General features: G+C 41.8%; 1 protein-coding gene across 7 annotated transcripts in view; it reads right to left on the bottom strand.

Moving 5' to 3' along the window:
• LOC140476930 (receptor-type tyrosine-protein phosphatase mu-like) overlaps positions 1 to 22,338 on the bottom strand; it is an 887,393-nt gene that overhangs the window by 307,427 nt on the left and 557,628 nt on the right. For all 7 annotated transcript variants that reach the window (XM_072569881.1, XM_072569880.1, XM_072569879.1 and 4 more), the window contains exons 10-11: positions 14,379 to 14,580; positions 8,748 to 8,850 (exon numbers count right to left, since the gene is read on the bottom strand). In XM_072569881.1, coding sequence (XP_072425982.1) covers positions 8,748 to 8,850; positions 14,379 to 14,580 — 305 coding nt within the window. The remainder of the gene's footprint in view (positions 1 to 8,747; positions 8,851 to 14,378; positions 14,581 to 22,338) is intronic.

Raw genomic sequence — 22,338 nt, forward strand, 5'->3', positions numbered from 1 at the left:
CCATTTTGCTATGTCATCTGCAACCTGTGAAATTATGTTCTTGGGAGGCTAAAAGATTGGAGAATATTAAAATGGCAGGGTGGAATTTCAACACAAGTGATAAAGATTGATTATGATTGCGGATCCATGATTATGAGTATTGCTCAATTTAAAGACAACAGGCTTATCCTAACATCTGAATGAAGAAGTGAGTGATCAGACCATGAAATAATCATAATTTGCAAGGTAACACACCACATTTAAAAAGCATACTTTCATAAAATGTCACATCCTGAAGTATATCTTAAGGAGTGAAATAACTCATGCATATATCTCTTAACAAATATATTTCCTAAGCAGATTACTACCAAATACAGCAGTAAATCCATAAATCAATGTCAAATTCAGTTCAGTGTTAGTGTTGATGATAACCTAATGTTTGCTTTCCACAGGGTAAATGAATCAATTGAATTCTGCCTTGTGGCTGCCAATTGCTATTTTAGATAATGTTTTCTACTTGTCTAATTATATAATGCACATCAAATTGGAAAGCACGTTTCCCACAACATAGCCACCTCCACATAACCATAAAAAACAATTTTTGTCAACGGTGCCAATACTAAGCTTTCAGGGGTGTGTCTAGATATGTAGATGAGATAGCATAGTTGATATCATCTACATGGACATCTGAAATACTTTGACAAGATCTCGCATGACTGGCTAAGACAGTAAGAGCCCATGGGATCCAGGGCAATTTGGCAATTTGGATCCAAAATTGGCTTGGGTGCAGAAAGCAGCATGTGGTAGACAACACTTGCTTTGGTGACTGGATGCGTATTACCCAGGGGCCTACTGTCAGCCTTAATGATCCAGAGATGAATGCAGGCAGTTTGATCAGTATGCTCGCAGATAGCATGAAAATTGGTGGTATTGTAAATAGCAACAAAAAGAGCCTTAGACTACAGGATAATATAGATGGGCTAGTCAGGTGGACTGAACAGTGACAAATGGAATTTAATCTCGAAAACTGAGCGGTAAAATACTTTGGGAGAACTGACAAGGCAAAGGAGCACATAGAGTCATAGAGATGTACAGCACAGAAGCAGACCCTTCAATCCAACTCGCCCATGCAGACCAGATATCTGAACCTAATCTAGTTGCATTTGCTAGCAGTCGGCCCATATCCCTCTAAACCTTTCCTATTCACATACCCACCCAGATGCCTTTTAAAAGTTGTAATTGTCCCAGCCTCCACCACATCCTCTGTCAGCTCATTCCATACATGCGCAACAATCTGTGTGAAAAGGTTTCCCCTTAGGTCCCTTTCAAATCTTTCCCCTCTCACCCTAAACCTATGCCCTCTAGTTCTGGACTCTGCCATCCCAGATAAAAGGCTTTCTCTATTTACCCTATCCATTCCCCTCATGATTTTATAAACCTGTACAAGGTGACCCCATCAGCCTCTGATGCTCCAGGGAAAACAGCCCCAGACTATTCAGCCTCTCCCCACAGCTCAAATCCTCTAACCCTGGCAATATCCTTGTAAATCTTTTCTGAACTCTTTCAAGTTTCACAACATCCTCCCAATAGGAAAGAGACCAGAATTGCACGCAATATTCCAAAAGTGGCCTAACCAAAGTCCTGTACAGTCACAACATGACCTCCCAACTCCAAACCATCCACTGACCAGTAAAGGAAAGCATACCAAACGCCTTCTTCACTATCCTATCTACCTGCGACTCCACTTTCAAGGGACTATGAACCTGCACTCCAAGGTCTCTTTGTTCAGCAACACTTCCTAGGACCTTACCATTAAGTGTATAAGTCCTGCTAAGATTTGCTTTCCCAAAATGCAGCACCTCACATTTATCTAAATTAAACTCCATCTGCCACTTCTCAGCCCATTAGCCCAGCTGATCAAGATCCTTTTGTAATCTGAGGTAACCTTCTTCACTGTCCACGACACCTCCAATTTTGGTGTCTCTTCAAACTTAACTAACTATACCTCTTATGTTCACATCCAAATCATTTATATAAACAGTGAAAAGCTGTGGACCCAGCACTGATCCTTGTGGCCTCCAGTCTGAAAAGTAACTCTCCACCACCACCACCACCCTCTGTCTTCTATCTTCGAATCAGTTCTGTATCCAAATGGCTAGTTCTCTCTGTATTCCATGAGATCTAACCTTGCTAATCAGTCTTCCATGGGGAACCTTGTTGAACGCCTTACTGAAGTCCATATAGATCACATCTACCATTCTGCCCTCATCAATCCTCTTTGTTACTTCCTCAAAAACTCAATCAAGTTTATGAGACATGATTTCCCACGCACAAAACCATGTTGACAATCCCTAATCAGTCCTTCCCTTTCCAAATACATGTACATCCTGTCCCTCAGGATTCCCTCCAACAACTTGCCCACTACCAACGTCAGGCTCACTGGTCTATAGCTCCCTGGCTTGTTCTTACCATCCTTCTTAAACAGTGGCACCACGTTAGCCAACCTCCAGTCTTCCGGCACCTCACCTGTGACTATCGATGATACAAATATCTTAGCAAGGGGCCCAGCAATCACTTCCTTAGCTTCCCACAGAGTTCTAGGGTACACCCGATCAGGTCCTGGGGATTTATCCACTTTTATGCATTTCAAAACATCCAGCTCCTCGTCCTCTGTGATATGGACATTAATCATGATATCTCCATCTATTTCTCCATATTCTATATCTTCCATGTCCTCCTCCACAGTAAACACTGATGCAAAATACTTGTTTAGTATCTCACCCATCTCCAGCGGCCCCACACATAGGCTGGCTTGCTGATCTTTGAGGGGCCCAATTTTCTCCCTAATTACCCTTTTGTCCTTAATGTATTTGTAAAAACCCTTTGGATTATCCTTAACTCTATTTGCCAAAGCTATCTCATGTCCTCTTTTTGCCCTCCTGATTTCCCTATTAAGTATACTCCTACTGCATTAATACTCTTCTCAGGATTCAATCGATCTGTCCTGTCTGTACCTGACATATGCTTCCTTCTTTTTCTTAACCAAAACCTTAACGTGTTAAATAATAGGACCTTAGGAAGTACGGCATCCTAAGAGAATCACAGGGACCTTGCTGTGTCCATTCATAGATCCACAGTGAAGGCCACAGGACATGTACATTAGGTAGTTAGGAAGGAATATGGAATACTTACCTTCATTAGTCAATGCATTGAACACAAGAGTAGGTTAAGATGGAGCTGTAAAAGATGTGTATTCAGCCACAGTACAATCACCATGTTATTAGAAGGATGTGATTGCACAAGAGAGGATGTGGAGGAGATCCACCATATTGCCTACATTGAAGTGTTTCAGCTATGAAGAGGGATTATTTTCCTAAGAACAGAGAAGGCCAAGTGGGAACCTGATTGAGGTGTACAAAATTACAAGTGACACAGGCAGGGTAGGTAGGAATAAACATTTCCCCTTTGTAGAGGGATCAATCAGCAAGGAGCATGGATTTAAGGTGAGGGACAGAAGGCTAATAGGAGATTTAAGGAAGAATATTTTCACCCGGAGTTTGTGGGTGTCTGGAACTCACTGCCTGAAAGGGTGGTAGAGATGAGAAATATCTCATGAGTTATGAAATATTTAGAGGAACACTTGAAATGCCACAGCGTACAGAGCTATGGACCAAGTGTTAGAAAATGAGACTGGACCAGATAGACGCTTAATGAACAGAGTGAGACGATGGACCGAAGGACGTCTTTCCATGTTGCAAAACCCTGTGACTACCTTTGACAGAACCAAATGAAGAAGCTTTTCATTCAAGCAATGTTAACATTTGAGCAAAACAGAGGCACATTGCTGCAGGACGAACGAGGGTTTTGCAAAACCAATGGCTCCAACACCCCAAGTTCGTATGCAGAACCTGCAATCTCTCATGCAAATTGAGACTTGGTCGAAGATCACATGTGAGACGACATCAACCTGGGTTGCAAACCTGTCTTTGTTTCTTTGTTGAAATGACAGGAGAATCCATTATATGCTGCAATGCATTAAACATCAGCATCATTATAATGTGGTCCTTAATTGAGAGGCTCAGACACAAAACAAAATGTTTAATCTAAAATTCATTCAATGTTGAAGTTTCCACAACCCTGGAGAGTAGAGGATTCCAAAGATTCAGAACTCTTTGAGTGAAGAACTTTCTCATCTCAGTCCTGAATCCCCTAGATCCCTTAATCCTGCAACTGTACCCCATTGCTTTAGATTCTCCAGCCCAGGCAGCAGCCTTTTAGTATCTACCTTGTCTAGATTCTTAAGAATCTTGTGTGTTTCAATCTGATCACCTTTAATTCCTCCAAGTTCAAAAGAGTATAAATTCAGTTTACTTAGTCTCTCATCACTGGATAACTCTTTCATCCCAAGACTGATTTAGTGAACACTCGTTGTACTGTTGCCAAAGCAAGTATATCCATCAAAAAGCATGCAAACAAAAATTACATGCAGGTGTTTCCTTACCAAAGCCCTTTATGCTTGTGAAAATACTTATTTATTCTTGCACTCCAATCACCTTGCAATGAACGGCAATAAACATGCTACTTGCCTTCCAAATTGTTTGTTGTAACTAACTCCACGTTCCCTGTGCAAATAGTTGCAAATCTGTTGAAGGTTAATATTTACATTTCACACCTTTGAAAAAAAGTTCTGTTTTCCTATTCTTACGAGCAAAATGAATCAGCTCATATTTCCCCATATTTTACTTCATTGACTAACTTGCTGCCCACTCATTTAACAGAACTATATTTCTTTGCAATCTCCTTACATTCCTCTTATGGTGCACCTTCAACCTAGCCTTGTATCGTCAATAAATTTAGATACATTGCTCTATTTGTGTAAGTCAACAATATGGATTATAAATACCTGAGGTCCCAGCACTGATCCTTCCAGCGCTTCTCAAGTCATATCCTGCCAATGTTAATGTGGAGAAAGTGAGGACTGCCAATGCTGGAGATCAGAGTCGAGAGTGTGGCGCTGGAAAAGCACAGTGAGTCAGTCAGCATCCGAGGATCAGGAGAATCGATGTTTCAGGCATAAACCCTGCATCACGAACAAGCCTCGTGAACGGGTTATGTCTGCAACATCGATTCTTCTGCTCCTTGGATGCTGCCTGACCAGCTGTGCTTTTCCACAGCACCATACACTCAACTTTAATGTGGCCCATTTGTCCCTATTCTCTGCTTTTGTACATCAAGCAATCCTCCATCCATGCTCACGTGTCACTTGCAACTCTATAAACTCTTAAGCTTGTGTGGCTTGTTATCAAATGCCTTTTGATGTCACAAAATCCAATGGCATGGATAATAGTATATCTACCTAACATGGATCATATAGTTTTGTTTAAATTGGAGTCTGAATGGGGGGAATGTCTCAGTGACACTTACCCTTTCAGGCCAGACCTACTATGACTTGAATATGGGTCACAAGATGCCAAGGTGTGCATGTTTTAAAATTTTATTTCAGGCATCCTTAACGTCCAGAAGAAGGTGTGCTATTCTGGGCCACACAACAATGCTTTGGACCTCCCTTTTCTCGGATATTTTTACGGCAAAGATAGATTTTTGAACAATAAGGGTATTTGGAGTGATGGTGACTGGGAATATAAGTCGACGAGAAAGATCAGCCATGATCTTATTGAATGGCAGAACAAGCTCAAAGGGCCAGATGGCCTACTCCTGCTCCTATTTCTTTTGTTCCTCACCTGTCCCACTTGACGCAGCCTAGAGTTCCCACTGACCTGGCTGCTTTGGATGCCATGCTTCCTGACATCCAAATTGCAGCTCCAGGCCAAAACCCAGGGATCTGGCCGAGCTTGATTCAGGCTGGGTTCAGAAAATCTGGCACCGAGTGGACTTCTAAAACAAAAACCAAACAATGCGGATGCTGGAAATCTGAAACAATTACAAAGAATTCTGGAGGAACTCAATGGGTAATCCTGGGATATAAAGAACACAGTCACCTTTGGGGCTCATGTGCATCGCATTCAGTCCCTATCCAACACTACCCATTCCCTTTCTTTTAAAACCATGTCCATGATGTCATAGTGTATGCCCACAGTCCAAACATTCATGGCACCATCACCAAAAATGTATTAAAATCAAGCAAAGTCTTCTTTTGTGAATAAAGGTACAACTACATTTATATAAATATATACATTTATATAGTTAGCTTCCTGCAAGAGAGATTGTTTTCTTGAAAGTTTTGTATGGCCTGGTCAGTTCATTTCATACCTTCAGAGACTGGGGAAATTGAGGTTACCCTGGGACTGACTAATTGTTCATGATGGTTAATCGGTGCACAACACTGGGTATCCAGTAACATAACAACTAATGCCTGTGCAATCTGGGGGCAGAATACATTAAGGAAAAGATCCCCTGGATTAAGTCTACGTGTAACGTCAATTCTTTCCTAGTCAACATTTAGCAAGTTCCTGAGACATCATCAAAGTAATGACTGAAGTTTCAAGGAGATAGCCAGTGCCAATAATAGTTATGAGCAGGTTGCTAGGAGATGAGTGAGAGGAGTACATATTGATTTACAGACTAATTTACCTCCTTTCTGAGATGTGTGCACCTAACCCCTCACATGATATTTTCTGAAATAATTACAGCAATTTAAAAAAATGGCCTTAAGAGATAGTTAGAAAGCTGTGTGTGCCTGCATATTACTGGGAAGCTCAGGAAGCAAGCCGAGAACTGGAGGAATTAATCATTGCCTATTCTCTGCGGAATTTCAATGCCATTTGCTATTCAAATATCGACACAAGGAAAATCTTTGACAAGGTATAGACTTTAAAATGGACACACATTTCACTATTTAAATAGTAGCTGTTACCAACTAATGGTTGTGAGTAGAACAATAACATTAAGCAATATCTGTATCACTTGTTTTAATCAGCACTAAACTATAACGTCTGAGAATTTCCAAATTTGCACATCTTATTGGTGAGCTCATATTTTACTCAACTAAGATCAGCAAATTCAAGAACTTTCTCAAAGCCTTGGGGGGGGGTGCCAAAAATATGCAGCGTGGCAGCTACCAATTAGGTAATAGCATGGTGGCACGGTGGTTAGCACTGCTGCCTCACAATGCCATGAACCCAGGTTCAATTCTACTCTCAGGCGACTATACGTGTGGAGTTTGCACATTCTCCTCGTGTCTGCGTGGGTTTTCTCTGGGTGCTCTGGTTTCCTCCCACAGTCCGAAGATATGCAAGTTAGGCAGATTGACCATGCTGAATTGCGAATACTGTCCGGGGAGAGGCTAGAGGGGTGAGCCATGGGAAGTGCAGGGTTACAGGGATGGGAGGGTAGTCTGGGTGGGAAGTTATTCAGAGGGTCGGCAGATGTTTATTCCACAGCACTCAACCCAAAGAGACCAGCCGTCAGCTGATTGTCAGTCTCCTGATAAATGTCAGCTCTCCTAAATGGGTCACAAATGCCTGCAGCAAGTGGGCATTGTCAGCAAGGTCAGTATTTACTGTCAGCCCTTAACTTCCCCTTGAGAAGGTATTGCTGTGCCTCTTTCCAAACTTGCTTGGCCATTTCAGAGAGAGGTTGAGTCAACTACATTGCTGTGAGCCTTGAGGCACCCATAGGCCAAGTAATTTTGGCAAATTTCCCACCTTGAAGGGCATCAGTGATCCAAATAGACTTTCCGGGGAATCTGATTATGATTCCAATTTCCCAAGGATTCAAGGTCGAACTTGAACTAACTGTCCACAAAGTTGGCAGAGACCTCATATCTGTCAATTATGCCTGCCCTGACTGAAGTTCCCATATCTCTCAACTGAATACAAAAAGAATTGACACTCCGAGGGGCATTAACTAACTGGAGGCAATACTTGAACCCTCAGTGGGGAGGAAGTCCCACCTCAGAGTTTCCTGAGTGGGTGGCAGTTCTGCTGGGAATGGTGGCTACTATGAGGACTTTAAAAAAATTCCTTGTAATTCATTCACCGGGATAAGAGCATCACTGGCAGTATTTATTGCCTGTCCCTGATTGCTGAGAGGGCAATTGTGAGTCAACCACATTGCCATAGGTCTGGAGTCCCCTGTTGGTCAGACAGGGTAAGGACAGCAGTTTCTTTCCCTAACGGACATTAGTGAACCTGATGTGAGGAGGTGCCTCCCCACCTTCCCACCCAAGAACAGCCTGGCTGGGCTTCCTGTAGTCCTTCAACTGCTCAAAGCTGAAGCTGGGGCATGGAAGGCAGCCTTTAAGTTGGTCATTAGTTGGAGAGTTTTTGAACTTTGAGAAAGCGCAGAGAATTTTACAGGCTGTCCATCAAGACCGACAGCATTCTCTCTCTGATGCACACCTCCCTTTCCCCAGACATGAATACCCACTGGACAGTGCCCATCAAATACATTACCTTAGCTCTGGACATAGGGACACGTCCCTGGATTACTATTGCTACGTTTCTGTAGCCCATATTACAGACATCAAGTTTCAGCATAAGACCTTTACCTTTGCAGGAATCCTTTGAGGCTGATTCAAAGCTTTGTCAAACTCCAGGGCAAGTTACCCAACATGAACATGAAGCAGTTCATTCATGTCAAAAACACACACCGCAAGCATTCTGAGGCACTGCATTAATCAGATTAGCACGCTTGACAACATGTTATGAAATCTCTCACGCCCCCATCCCCGCCCAGTCCCCTTGTCAATATTGAAGATAAGAAACAAAGACAATTCCCAGTGAAAGATATCATCTCAATTAATCTACCTGACTGGGGCTCCTCTGCTCTGAGCAGGCTTCAGCAGAACAGTCACTGTGCTGTCAGTCTGGTTCAGTGGTGCGTCATAATCATATGCTGGCATGGATGGTGCTACAAAAGGTGACAACAAGAGCAATATATTGTTAGGTCTTTTTGCCATGCAATTTTCTCAAATACATAAAAGTACGTCATCTATTTTTTAATTGTCTTCAACGTTGCACAACACATTTACTATTAAATCTGAGGTAAAGCTGCACACAGTAACTCTGGAATCATCGTGCCATACCAATGATGGTAACTAGCTCTACCCGTGCAAATGTTAACATTCATCTGCGCTGCCAGAATATCTGAGGCAGAAACAGATGGTAGATACATGCACATTCACACCAAAGAAGCAGGGAAGCAGAAAACAACTGGAAACAATAAATTAAAAACTAAAAGACAGAATGCCATGAATTGAAGATGGCTCCATGGGGCTGGGCTTTGAAATATTCTAAAAGCTGCTAAAGTTCACAATTTTATCTGAATCTTCTGCGAATGCAGCAAATACTGAATGCTGGAGCCTTCTACTTGTTAGAATTCACGTTTGGGTAGATGACACATTAAGCTTTAAGTGGAAGGGACTCCAATGGTCTGAAATTTGGTTGCAGTAATTTGTCACAACAGCAGCAAAAGGCATTCCATGCTAAATATCCACAATGTCAGGGAGCCCAAGCAACTGTTATTCTCGGTAACACACATCAGGCTAACTGTTATTATCTGTGACATATTTCAAGCTAATGGATATTCCCTGTCACGTGTTCCAGTTCAATGGTTATTCTTTGTAACACTCTGCAAAGCAGCTGTTATTCTGTGTAACATTCTGACAGTCCTCTGCTTTCCTGTACGAGATCTATGGTCTCTATTAATGTCCTAATAGAAGATTATCTGTGTTCAGCTACTAAAACAAAATAATGCTGTTGCTGGAAATCTAAAATAAAAACAGAAAGTGCCAGAGAAACTCAGCAGGTCTGGTTGCATCGACAGAGAGAGAAAGTAAGTTAATGTTTCGAGTCCGTTATGACTCTTTCACAACATTTTTCTATGTTCTTGCTTCTTTTCTATGAAAATGATGCTAGAGGGTTAGGAAGCATTAATGTAATATTCAGATTGCTTTTTTAAAATTAATTAAAACCAAAAGAACTGCGAATGCTGTAAATCTGAAACAAAACAGAAACTGCTGGAAAAGCTGAGTGAACGGGGCTCTGAGAAAGGCTTATGAGACTCGAAATGTTCACTTTGATTTCTCTCCATAGATGCTGCCAGACCTGCTGAACTTTTCCAGCAATTTCTGTTTTAGATGCTTTTTTTCTTAGTTTTGGCAAGTTAAGAAAAGCCATGTGACTACATAAAAAATGTTATGTTGCAACAAATTCCTTACATAGAAGTATAAACTAGAGCAGGACTAGGCCATTCAGCCCTTTGAGCCTGTTCCGCCATTTAATATGATCAAGCCTGATCTGCATCTCAATGCTTTATTTAAGGCAAAGTTGTATAGTTGATCACTATATAAAGTGATTTATGCTGTAAATAATGCATAACATTGATGTGTTCACCCCCTGCATTATGTTTCTATTACTTAGTGTGTTTTTATATTGATTATGTGGACCTCTTGATTATCCAGAATATTTGATCAACCAGCACACTCCTGGTCCCATAGGTGTCAGTAAATAAAACAGTTGATGTATTATAATAAAGTAACTGTACAATTCTTCATAAAAGGAACACATTATTACATCTCTGCACTTTAACACCTTCATCTTGAACAATTTCACCTGAAATCTTTCGCCAGGGGACAGCTATCATTACAGCTTCCAGATTCTAAAACTTAATGTGAATTCAAATGGCTTTACTGCAAGTGTCCAATAAAATCAGTGCAGCTATGTAAATGATTGGTTCATGCTATTATTTAAGAAACTTTCTAACTTGTATCATTTGTTTCACAAAAATCTTTGCTGGAAAGAAGTTCAAGAAAAAATCAGATGTATTTTGTCAGCTTGTTTTCTTTATACTGTACAGACCATTGAATGTTCTCATACCTCTCTTGATATACTGGGTAGAAGTCCATTGGGTTCAGGAGTCTGTGATTGAGACTTCCTTACTGTCTCCCTGTCAGTAATCTGTAGTAGCTTGCCCCATCAGTAAAGATGGTGTTGTAGTGCTAATATCACAGGCTTGTAAATTAAAGACCACACTAATGTTCTGGCAATGCACATTCAAATCCCACTGCAGCAGCTAGTGGAATTTAAATATAATTAACAGAAGGAAATTGGAACCGAAAGCTTCTGCCTATAGCAGTCACCCTGAAATTAGCATTGATGGTCATTAAAAATCCTATCAGGTTCACCGATGTTGGTCAGGAAAGGAAATCTGCCATTCTTGCCTGGTGCCGTGACTCCAGACAATCTGGCTGATTCTTAATCAAGTCTGAAACAGTCCAGCATTCCACTTTACAAAAAATTCATTCACAGGATGAGGATGTCACTGGCTGGACCAGCATTCGTTGCCTATCCCAAAGGCCAGTTAAGAGTCAAAACATTGCTGTGTGTCTGGATTCACATGTCAGCCAGACCAGGTCAGGATGCCAGGTAAAGGGCCTTAGTGAACTGGGTGGCTTTTTCCTGATAATTCCATGGTCATCATTAGACTCTTAGTTCCAGTTTTCATTTAGAGAAATTCAAATTCCCACCATCAAGAACCCAAGTCTCTGAAACATCCCTGGGTCTCTGGTCCAGTGATAAGGCTACAAAGCCATCACCTCCCCTAATTCAAGCTTGGTTCAAGAAATAAATGCCACTCACAACCCATCAAAGAATATACAGGGCTTTGATTGGAAACATCTGTGCCATCATTAAATCTACTCTCCACTCACACACTCTTTCACAGTAGAAGTCACAGAGTAGAGATTTCAAGAGCAAACACTGATTTTTATTTCCCTCTCTCTGGAGTCTAAAATTTCAACATAATCTATTTGGATGACCTGTGTGTTGAAGCCAATTTCAAGCCTGTCAAATTTGTTGGTAATGAAGAAATAGATTAAATCAGGGCTGAGGCAAAGGATTCACAACACAGTTTTGATTGGCTATGTAATTGCTCAGACATGTAGTAAATCAACTGTTTCACAGATAAAATGTAAAGACATTGCACAAAGATTGAAAAGAATTGCCGTGCATAAATCAGGATCAAGTATAGTAGTAGTTATGCTGCAGAATTAGTGTTCTTGATCTGGATTAATACCCTGATAAAATGAGTTTAAAGAAACAGCATAGTTGGAGGCCATTCAGCCCATGTCTTGCCTGTGCTGGCTTTTTGAAAGAGTGGACTGCCGTCCACAGCAGTTTTGAGAAACTGAATTCAGTTTGATTCACAAATTGAAATTTCTCACACATTAGAGAGTCCATGATCAACACTTAAGCAGGAACAATAGGAATTTCTACACATTCTCTTCCTGAAAGCAGGTCTTGAGCTCAATGCCTACCGATGTTTTATCTTGAGCTGAAACAAAAACAGAAATTGCTGGAGAAACTCAGCAGGTCTGCCAGCATCTGTGGAGAGAAAACAGAGTCAATGTTTCAAATGCAGTGTTCTGACAAAGGGTTACTGAACCCAAACCATTGACACTGATTTCTCCTGGAGATGCTGTCAGACTTGCTGAATTCCTCCAGCAATTTGTTTTTGTTTTGGATTTTCAGCATCCACAATTCTTTGTTTTATTTCACCCTGAGCTGTTTTCTTGGTAAATAGATGGAAGTGGTTTGAGAAGAAAACCTCCCGCCCGTTTCTCAATGGCACGTAGGGATAGGCAGTAAATGCTTCATCAGCAATACCCACATCCCATGGATGACTGAAAGAGAAGCTTTTTCCAGCCTTAGTTTGCCATTGCCTTTAGCACTTAGGTGCAGGGTGAGGAGGCCAATCCCAAGTCTACATGAACTAGAATGCAACCTATCCACACTGTTGGTGTTATTCTGAACTACATGGTAGTCATGTAATCAACCGAACTAATGGACTCCCAAATCCTATACAGTTAAGTTCCTGAAAAAAATCCTTCACTCAGAAAATGCCCTCTCTTCTTTCGGTGCCATTTGTACATGAGTTTTTTAACTCACGATGTCCATTTCATTTCAGTTGCATTACACTGTAATCTTTTGCTATAAATTCTGTATCTTATGACCTTGTACTCCACAACCACCTGATGAAGGAGCGGTGCTCCGAAAGCTAGCGCTTCCAAATAAATCTGTTGGACTATAACCTGGCGTTGTGTGATTTTTAACCTTTTAAATTCAGCAGTAGGTCTAGGGTCTCTCATAAACTGGGAAATGAATTTAATCTGCACAAAACTTTAACTTGAGTTTTCACATCTAATGCCATTAGGAAATTGTCAAATTTGACATTTTCTGCAGCATGTTTTCATTTGTCCTTCACCTTATAAATAAACAAAAATCACTGTGAATTTTAATTAGTAATACAACTAGGTTCAAACGCTGGTTCTTTGAAGTCTTGTTGATGTCTACTTGTTATGATGAATTTTGAAAGCTAAGAATTTGGCTGTTCATGTTACTAGTGTGGCAATCCCAGTGTTAGAAAAAATTCCAGGTCAGGAACCTGGAAGCAAAAGTGGTGCAACATCTAAGTGATCTTCCCAGACGCAGCCTATTAAGACTCTGCCTTCAGAACAGCTGACCAATGGGGGACACACCAGTGACAGCTCGCTTATGTCAGTGGTGACTTGCTGCATTGTAACAATTCTGTGACTCAGACAGACATGGATGTGGGAAGAACAACTAGCAGTCACCATCAGAATGGTGTATGTTATGCCCCAAGTGGAGGGGGTGCTAGTAGTTAGAGGCATGCTGCTAATGCTGAAACCAGTGGACAAATCCCAATACTCACAAATATCAGACATATTCATCCATGAGGAATCATTGGACTCAAAATGTTTACCCTAGTTTCTTTCTCCACAGAATGCTGAGTTTCTCTAACATTTTCTGTTTTCAATTCAGGCAGAAATTTCCTGTTGACCCTCCTCGTCCAACAAGCTTTCTTTTCAATTCTCCATTGTGTTTACTTAACATTGCCCTCTAGTAATCCATGGTATTTTCCTCAGTCAATTCTTTTAGCAAAATCCACATTCTAACAATTGTCTATGTAAAGACATTTATCGTGATTTGGAAACCGGATTCAATAGAGACTACGTAATATTTATAACTCCTAGTTTTGGTTCCAGATGGGTGAAAAATATCTCTTCTGTATGGTTCCAATTGCAATTCACTACACGATCACACTTTGTTTCATTCATATTAGTTGCTTTCAAACACTCTAAGTACTTTGGAAGAAATCTTATTTAAATATTCATCATCTAGCCGAACATCTGAAGGTGAAAGAGCATTTATCTCTGCATTGGACCAAATGGTGAATTTTAATAACGCAAGGCTGTGTGGGTATCAGTTTTCCAAAATGTGATGAGGTTTGAGACAGTTGGTTCTGTCCAAAAGACAATTTTGAGAAATAATCTTGAGTGTCTTCATACCCTCCTTCCAACAAAATAAATGAGTCTGAAGTAATAAATAGTAAAAGATGCCTGCATTGGAAAACAATACCTGATATCTTTGTGGTAAACTGCTTGGTTACAGGGTGTCCATAACCTTTGACAGTGCTGGCACTGATAGTGAATGAATAGGTGGTCCCTGGGTACAAACCCACAAATAGATGGTGGGTCTCATTTCCCAGCTTGAACACTCGGCCACTTTGGTTCGATAAGTCAATCTCAGGATCAAAGGAACCAATGCCATTGTAGGAAACCTGTTTGGAGAGTTAAAAGAAAAACAAAGTGAGAAAAAGGCTTTGCAGATTGAAAGAGATTGCATGATTATCCAGTAAACCCTCGTGATTTATGCACTGTCAGGTTTTCGATATTGCGTTTTTGCAAAACCTGGATTCTGATGTATAGAATGTCAGGTAAGGCAATAAGTCCCAGAGCATTATTACAAATACATATTCAGAACTTTTTTTTTGATAGGTAAGCAGTTCAACTTTTTTTTCCCTTTAATAACCTAGTGATTATTTGATGTTACAGAGTCAAATTCCTAATGTGTTTTTTATTCTTCTTCCAGACTGAGGATGTAGGTAAAATGATGACCAGCAGAGGTCATTTTATCAATCAGGGCAGTAAGTGGTTGGTTTAACAGCTATTCATGTGCAAATAATGAGCAAGTCATGTGAAATTGATCTTCTCTGAGCCGTTTGCAGTTGTGGAAGAAATCTCTATCATCACAATAACAAAGGCATTCCGTACAGAACAGACTAGCTGCACACCTACAGAGCAGGAGAACCGAACACAGCCTTATGAAAACCAAGATTTGGAGATGCCGGTGTTGGACTGGGATGTACAAAATTAAAAATCATACAATACTAGGTTATATTCCAACAGATTTAATTGGAAGCACTAGTCTTCGGAGCCCCGCTCCTTCATCAGGTGGTTGTGGAGGACACAGTCATAAGACATAGAATTTATTGAAATTTGTTAAAGAGCACTTCTCCCCCAGGTTATCACCAATCCTGAACAGGCCATGCTGATGGTAAGCTTGGTTAAAGGGGGCCATTGGAGTCTTGGCAAAATGTCTTTCATTTCATCAGGTTTATTTTCTTTTCCATGCTGAACTTGAAGATCCTCAGGGTAATTTTATCAAAGGTGGGTGGAGATGTGTGATTTAATGTCACACTTTTTTTGCAGCATTATCCATGGTCGACATGGCCTCTATTATTCTTTTCTTACAACCACAGAAATTTTCAGCATTAAAAGAGGCCCTTTGGCCCATTGTCCCTGTGCTTTTCATCGAACATCCATCTATTCTGATCTCATTTTCCAGCCCAAAGTTTAGTATGCTCTGGCATTTCAGTACTTCTTCATAGGTCTTCCAACCTCTTCTACTCTTTTAGGCAATGCGTTCCAGATATCCATAACCTTCTGATGAAACAACCTTTCCTCTGAACCTCATGACCCTTATCTTAAGTCTGTGTCCCCTGGTCATTGATTCATCTACTAAGGAGAAATGTTTTTCTGTATCAACCCTATCTAACATCTTTACATCTTAGTATGCATCAATCAGATCCCCCCTCAGCCTTTTCTGCCCTTAAGGAAACAATCCCTGCCTATCAGAGGGTTAGATAGGGTGGACAGGGAGAGCCATTTTCCAAGTATGGTGACAGCAAGCATGAGGGGTATATAGCTTTAAATTGAGGGGTGATAGATATAGGACAGATGTTAGAGGTAGTTTCTTTACTCAGAGAGTAGTAAGGATATGGAATGCTTTGTCTGCAACGGTAGTAGATTCACCAACTTTAAATACATTTAAGTCATCATTGGACAAATACATGGACCTACATGGAATAGTGTAGGTTAGATGGGCTTCAGATTGATATGACAGGTCGGCGCAACATCGAGGGCCGAAGGGCCTGTACTGCGCTGTAATGTTCTATGTTCTATATCCGGTTTCTCTTTATAACTGATTTGCTACAACCCAGACAACATCCTGGTGAAGATTCTCTGCAACATCTGTAGTGCAATCAAATCCTTCCTATAGTGTGGTGACCAGAACTGTACACAGTGCCTGAACAGTAGCCTAATTAACTTTGAATACAGCTCCATCATAACTTCCTTGCTCTTGTATTCAAATGTTTAACTAATAAAGGCAAATATCCCATTTCTCTTCTTAATCACATTATTTGCTTTTTTTGCTACCTTCACCGATCTGTGGTCATGAATACCAAGGTTCCTCTGCACCTCTGTCTTCCTAGGGTCTTATATGTACTCCTTTACCCTGTTCATCCTTCCAAAATTCATCACCCCACACTTTTCAGCATTTAGCTCAGCCCACCTGCATCATTCACTAGTCTAAAATTATTTACCATACCACCAATTTTCGCACCATCTATCATTTTGTTGTATAAGCATTTCCCAGGTGCATGTTATTCTTGACAGTAATGGTCACCTTTCATGTGTAAGTCCATCAGGGCACCATCAGCAGAATGGACAGCACCACGGCTGTCCCTACTGCTATTCCTATCCTATATAAAATCCTGCTGGTCTTTATGGCTCAGTGCTACTTTTCGGAGAATCAACTGATTTTAACAACAAGGTATTGTTCTCTAACACCTGGTATGTTCCAGGATGCTTCTCAGAAGCATAGTAAGTCATAGAAGGAAATGCATGGTCAGATGACCAACATGCCCATGCCATAGTCATGGCTTTGAAAAAGTGACTTCAAGGAGGAGTGAGTTAGAGCCAATACAGTAACATATCTGACCTTGACTTTTTTTTAATCTCTTTTGGACCTCTCTGAAGGCATTTGTTGTTTTCAGTACAGATTCCAGAATCTGCAGTAATTTGTTCCCACCTATTCCAGTTTCTTGGCTACAAGACATGCATGTGCCATAGAGAGCTCTGTGATACTAAAACTGTGTTGTACAGTACGGACTGTGGTTGGTGTGATCAACAGTTGAACACAGATTCAGGACTAGGGGAGAAAAGCATTAATGATTAATGAACCAGTCCTCAAAGAGATTATTCCATATTGGTTCAGAGATTGAATCTGTACACAAATGACCCACAGAGCTGGGACTATTCCTCAAAGCCAGCTTTAACTTCTGCTTGACACCAATCACTAATATTCAAGGTTGAAATAGAAATTAAAGAGACAAGCCATACACACAATCAACATGGAATAGTTAAAACATATGCCTGGGCTTTGTTCTTGAATGTAAATAATACTATGTTTTTCACTGTTGAATATTTACCAGGGAAAACTGATGCCTTTATTACAAGAACTGGCATGGACAAAATTTGGGAAGTAGCCCAGCATAGTCAGGAAGTTCTAATCAGACACAACATAGCTGGTATGTCTTCACTAAAGCTCTCAGGGTCATCACTTTTCTAGATAATGTTAATTTAGCTTCTTCACACTCTCAGATTCAATAACTCCTTCCAACTAGTTCCTTTGAATAAGCCATCTGAAGTCATCATTTAATATCAAAGAATTCGAAGATCAACAGAGTGAAAAATGACAACTAACATTAAGGAGCTCTTTTCAGCTAAATCATTAAATGGTGAAACTCCTTCTTCAACGTAGTAAGAATTCAAATGTCCTGCTATGTTAATAATCAAATGTACCATTCAGAAAATGTCTTAGATTCAATTTCTATCTGTGTTGAGTTAGTTAATAAGGGAACTGATGAAACTAATCTTAACATGGTTCTCAGTTGCAAGAGTATATTATGAATGTATAGTCAACACCACTCCCTACATACATAAACAGTATTCCTGTTCAGAAGAGTCATACTGCACAGAAACAGACCCTTTGGTCTAACCACAACACACCAAGCGTAATCCCAAACTAAACTAGTCCCACCTGCCTGGACTTGCCCATATCCCTCCAATGTTTCTTATTTGTGTCCTTATGTAAATGTTTTTAATTGTTGTAATTGTACTTGCATCCCGCACTTTCTCTGGAAGTTCATTCCACAAATGAACCACTCTCCATGTTAAAAAAAAAATGCCCCTCATGTCTTTTTTAAATCTTTCTCCTCTCACCTTAAAAATATGGCCCTAGTCTTGAAATCCCTCACCCTAGCGAAAAGACACCTGCCATTCACCTTAGCCATGCTCCTCATTATTTTACAAACCTTGATAAGGTCACTCCTCAACTTCCTATGTTCCAGTGAAAATAGTCCCAGCCTATCCAGCATCTCCCCATAACACAAACCCTCCATCCCCAGCAACATGCTGGTAAATCGCTTCTGAACCCTCTCCAGTTGAGTATTATCCTTCCTATCATAGCGCCACCAGAACTGGACACAAGAAGAGGCCTCATCAACATCTTCTACAACCTCAACATAAAGCCCCACTCTTCTATTCAAAGCTCTGAGCAATGAAGGCAATCATGATAAATGTCTTCTTAACCACTGTATCAATATGTGATGGAAACTTCAAAGCATTTTTTACCTGAATCTCTCGGTCTCTCTGTTCTACAACACTGCCCAGGCCCGACTTTTAATTGTACAAGTCCTGCCCCTTATTTGCTTTACCAAAATACAATCTGTCACATTTATCCAAATTAAATTCCATCAGCCCATTGATCCAATTGATCAAGATCTCATTGTAATCTTTGATAACGTTCTTCACTGTCCACTATACCAACAATGTTGGGTCATCCACATACTTACCAACCATGCCTTAATAACCAGTATGTGGATGCTATGTGTTAATATAATGATGATTTGAAGTGTAATAGGTTTTAAAGGTACATTCTTTACTTTTCATTCAAAGGACAGAAGCATAACTGGCTTAACCAGAATTTCTTGGAACCCGAACCTGCCCTTGGGGAGGTGGTGTAAGCTGCCTTCTTGAACCACTGCAGTCAGTTTGGTGTGGGTTGACCCACACCATGTATTCCTCTGACCTTCTAGATGGTAATGGTTATGGCCTGGACGTTGTTGTCTAAGGAACAGCAGTAATTTCTGCAATGCTTCTTGTGGAAGGTACACTCTGCTGTTCCTATGTATCGATGACGGAGGGAGTAGATGTTTGTGGATGTAGGGTTTATTGCTACCAGATAGATAAAAGTCAGTTAAATTCCAGTCAGTTGGTTAACTCTTAATTGTGATGCTGACAGAGGCTTTCATCATTGTAGTTTCAAATTGACATTTTAGCAATTTGAGCCAAAGTTAAATTACGTAGTTTGTTTTATTTTAAGCCAAAATTTAGATTAATTTCAGTCTTCAAATATAGATGTTGAGTCTTTTTTTTAAAAATAGACGGGGCAGAGGAAGGAAAGGAGATGACGAGGAGTGGGCCCCACCCAGGATTGAATGAAGTACTGCAAAAATGTGCTTCTTGTTTTCCCAGTTTTTAGATTCTGTGAAGGAATTGAAAGATTACAGCTGGAATTGTGCAGGAATGCTTATAATTTGGTTTGTGCATATGATGCTGGTATCAAGTTTATGCTGATATTGTAGAGGTTTTAACCTTGTTTCTTCAAATTCAATGTGATTTTTTATTTGTAAGGATCACAAGAGACTACCTTACCTCACTCTATCCGACCTCACCAGGAGCTGCTTGTTTCCAATCACTTTCATTGGAAACAGTTCATTTTAGATTTCAAGATTTCTTTCCACATGAGGGAAACCTATTCACTCTCTCCTTCACTAAGAAGCTATGGCTGTCCCCTCAGCATGTTGGTCTCTTGAATGGTTCGTGGAATCTGTGGGTGGAACCTTCTCCTCTCAGATGCTTCTCAGGTGTCAGGAGTATGTGATGACCTCAATAGCGATGGTGTCCATGCCCTACCTGTGTGTGCAACTTCTTCCTGGACCCTTCCAGCCACCAACGCTGGGAGCTAAGGCCCATGAGACTGCCCATTGATGTGGGAGGAAGGTATTGTTATAGTAGCTGGCAAACCATAAGGATTAAAATCAACAAGGTAAAAACAATGACTGCAGATGCTGGAAACCAGATTCTGGGTTAGTGGTGCTGGAAGAGCACAGCAGTTCAGGCAGCCTCCAAGGAGCTTCGAAATCGACGTTTTGGGCAAAAGCCCTTCATCAGGAATAAAGGCAGTGAGGCTGAAGCATGGAGAGATAAGCTAGAGGAGGGTGGGGGTGGGGAGAAAGTAGCATAGAGTACAATGGGTGAGTGGGGGAGGGGATGAAGGTGATAGGTCAGGGAGGAGAGGGTGGAGTGGATAGGTGGAAAAGGAGATAGGCAGGTAGGACAAGTCCCAACAAGTCATGGGGACAGTGCTGAGCTGGAAGTTTGGAACTAGGGTGAGGTGGGGGAAGGGGAAATGAGGAAACTGTTGAAGTCCACATTGATGCCCTGGGGTTGAAGTGTTCCGAGGTGGAAGATGAGGCGTTCTTCCTCCAGGCATCTGGTGGTGAGGGAGCAGCGGTGAAGGACGCCCAGGACCTCCATGTCCTTGGCAGAGTGGGAGGAGGAGTTGAAATGTTGGGCCATGGGGCGGTGTGGTTGATTGGTGCAGGTGTCCCGGAGATGTTCCCTAAAGCGCTCTGCTAGGAGACGCCCAGTCTCCCCAATGTAGAGGAGACCACATCGGGAGCAACGGATAAAATAAATGATATTAGTGGATGTGCAAATAAAACTTTGATGGATGTGGAAGGCTCCTTTAGGGCCTTGGATAGAGGTGAGGGAGAAGGTGTGAGTGCAGGTTTTACAGTTCTGCGGTGGCAGGGGAAAGTGCCAGGATGGGAGAGTGGGTTTTAGGGGGGGCATGGACCTGACCAGGTAGTCACGGAGGGAACGGTCTTTGCGGAAGGCGGAAAGGGGTGGGGAGGGAAATATATTCCTGGCGGTGGGGTCTGTTTACACCGGCACCATTCCCCACCTCTTCCTCCGCTACATTGATGACTGCATTGGCGCCACCTCGTGCTCCCGCGAGGAGGTTGAGCAATTCATCAACTTCACCAACACATTCCACCCTGACCTTAAATTTACCTGGACCATCTCTGACACCTCCCTCCCCTTCCTGGACCTCTCCATCTCCATTAATGACGACTGACTTGACACTGACATTTTTTACAAACCCATCGACTCCTACAGCTACCTGGATTACACCTCTTCCCACCCTACCTCTTGCAAAAATGCTATCCCTTATTCCCAATTCCTCCGCCTCCGCCGGATCTGCTCCCAGGAGGACCAGTTCCACCACAGAACACACCAGATGGCCTCCTTCTTTAGAGACTGCAATTTCCCTTCCCATGTGGTTAAAGATGCCCTCCAATGCATCTCGTCTACATCCCGCACCTCCGCCCTCAGACCCCACCCCTCCAACTGTAACAAGGACAGAACGCTCCTGGTGCTCACCTTCCACCCTACCAACCTTCGCATAAACCAAATCATCCGCCATTTCCGCCACCTCCAAACAGACTCCACCGCCAGGAATATATTTCCCTCCCCACCCCTTTCTGCCTTCCACAAAGACCATTCCTTCCGTGACTACCTGGTCAGATCCACGCCCCCCAACAACCCACCCTCCCAATCCTGGCACTTTCCCCTGCCACCGCAGGAATTGTAAAACCTGCGCCCACACCTCCTCCCTCACCTCTATCCAAGGCCCTAAAGGAGCCTTCCACATCCATCAAAGTTTTATTTGCACATCCACTAATATCATTTATTTTATCCGTTGCTCCCGATGCGGTCTCCTCTACATTGGAGAGACTGGGCGCCTCCTAGCAGAGTGCTTTAGGGAACATCTCCGGGACACCTGCACTAATCAACCACACTACCCCGTGGCCCAACATTTCAACTCCCCCTCCCACTCTGCCGAGGACATGGAGGTCCTGGGCCTCCTTCACCGCTGCTCCCTCACCACCAGACGCCTGGAGGAAGAACGCCTCATCTTCCACCTCGGAACACTTCAACCCCAGGGCATCAATGTGGACTTCAACAGTTTCCTCATTTCCCCTTCCACCACCTCACCCTAGTTCCAAACTTCCAGCTCAGCACTGTCCCCATGACTTGTCCGGACTTGTCCTACCTGCCTATCT

Source organism: Chiloscyllium punctatum, chromosome 5, assembly GCF_047496795.1.
Source record: "Chiloscyllium punctatum isolate Juve2018m chromosome 5, sChiPun1.3, whole genome shotgun sequence".
NCBI lineage: Eukaryota > Metazoa > Chordata > Chondrichthyes > Orectolobiformes > Hemiscylliidae > Chiloscyllium > Chiloscyllium punctatum.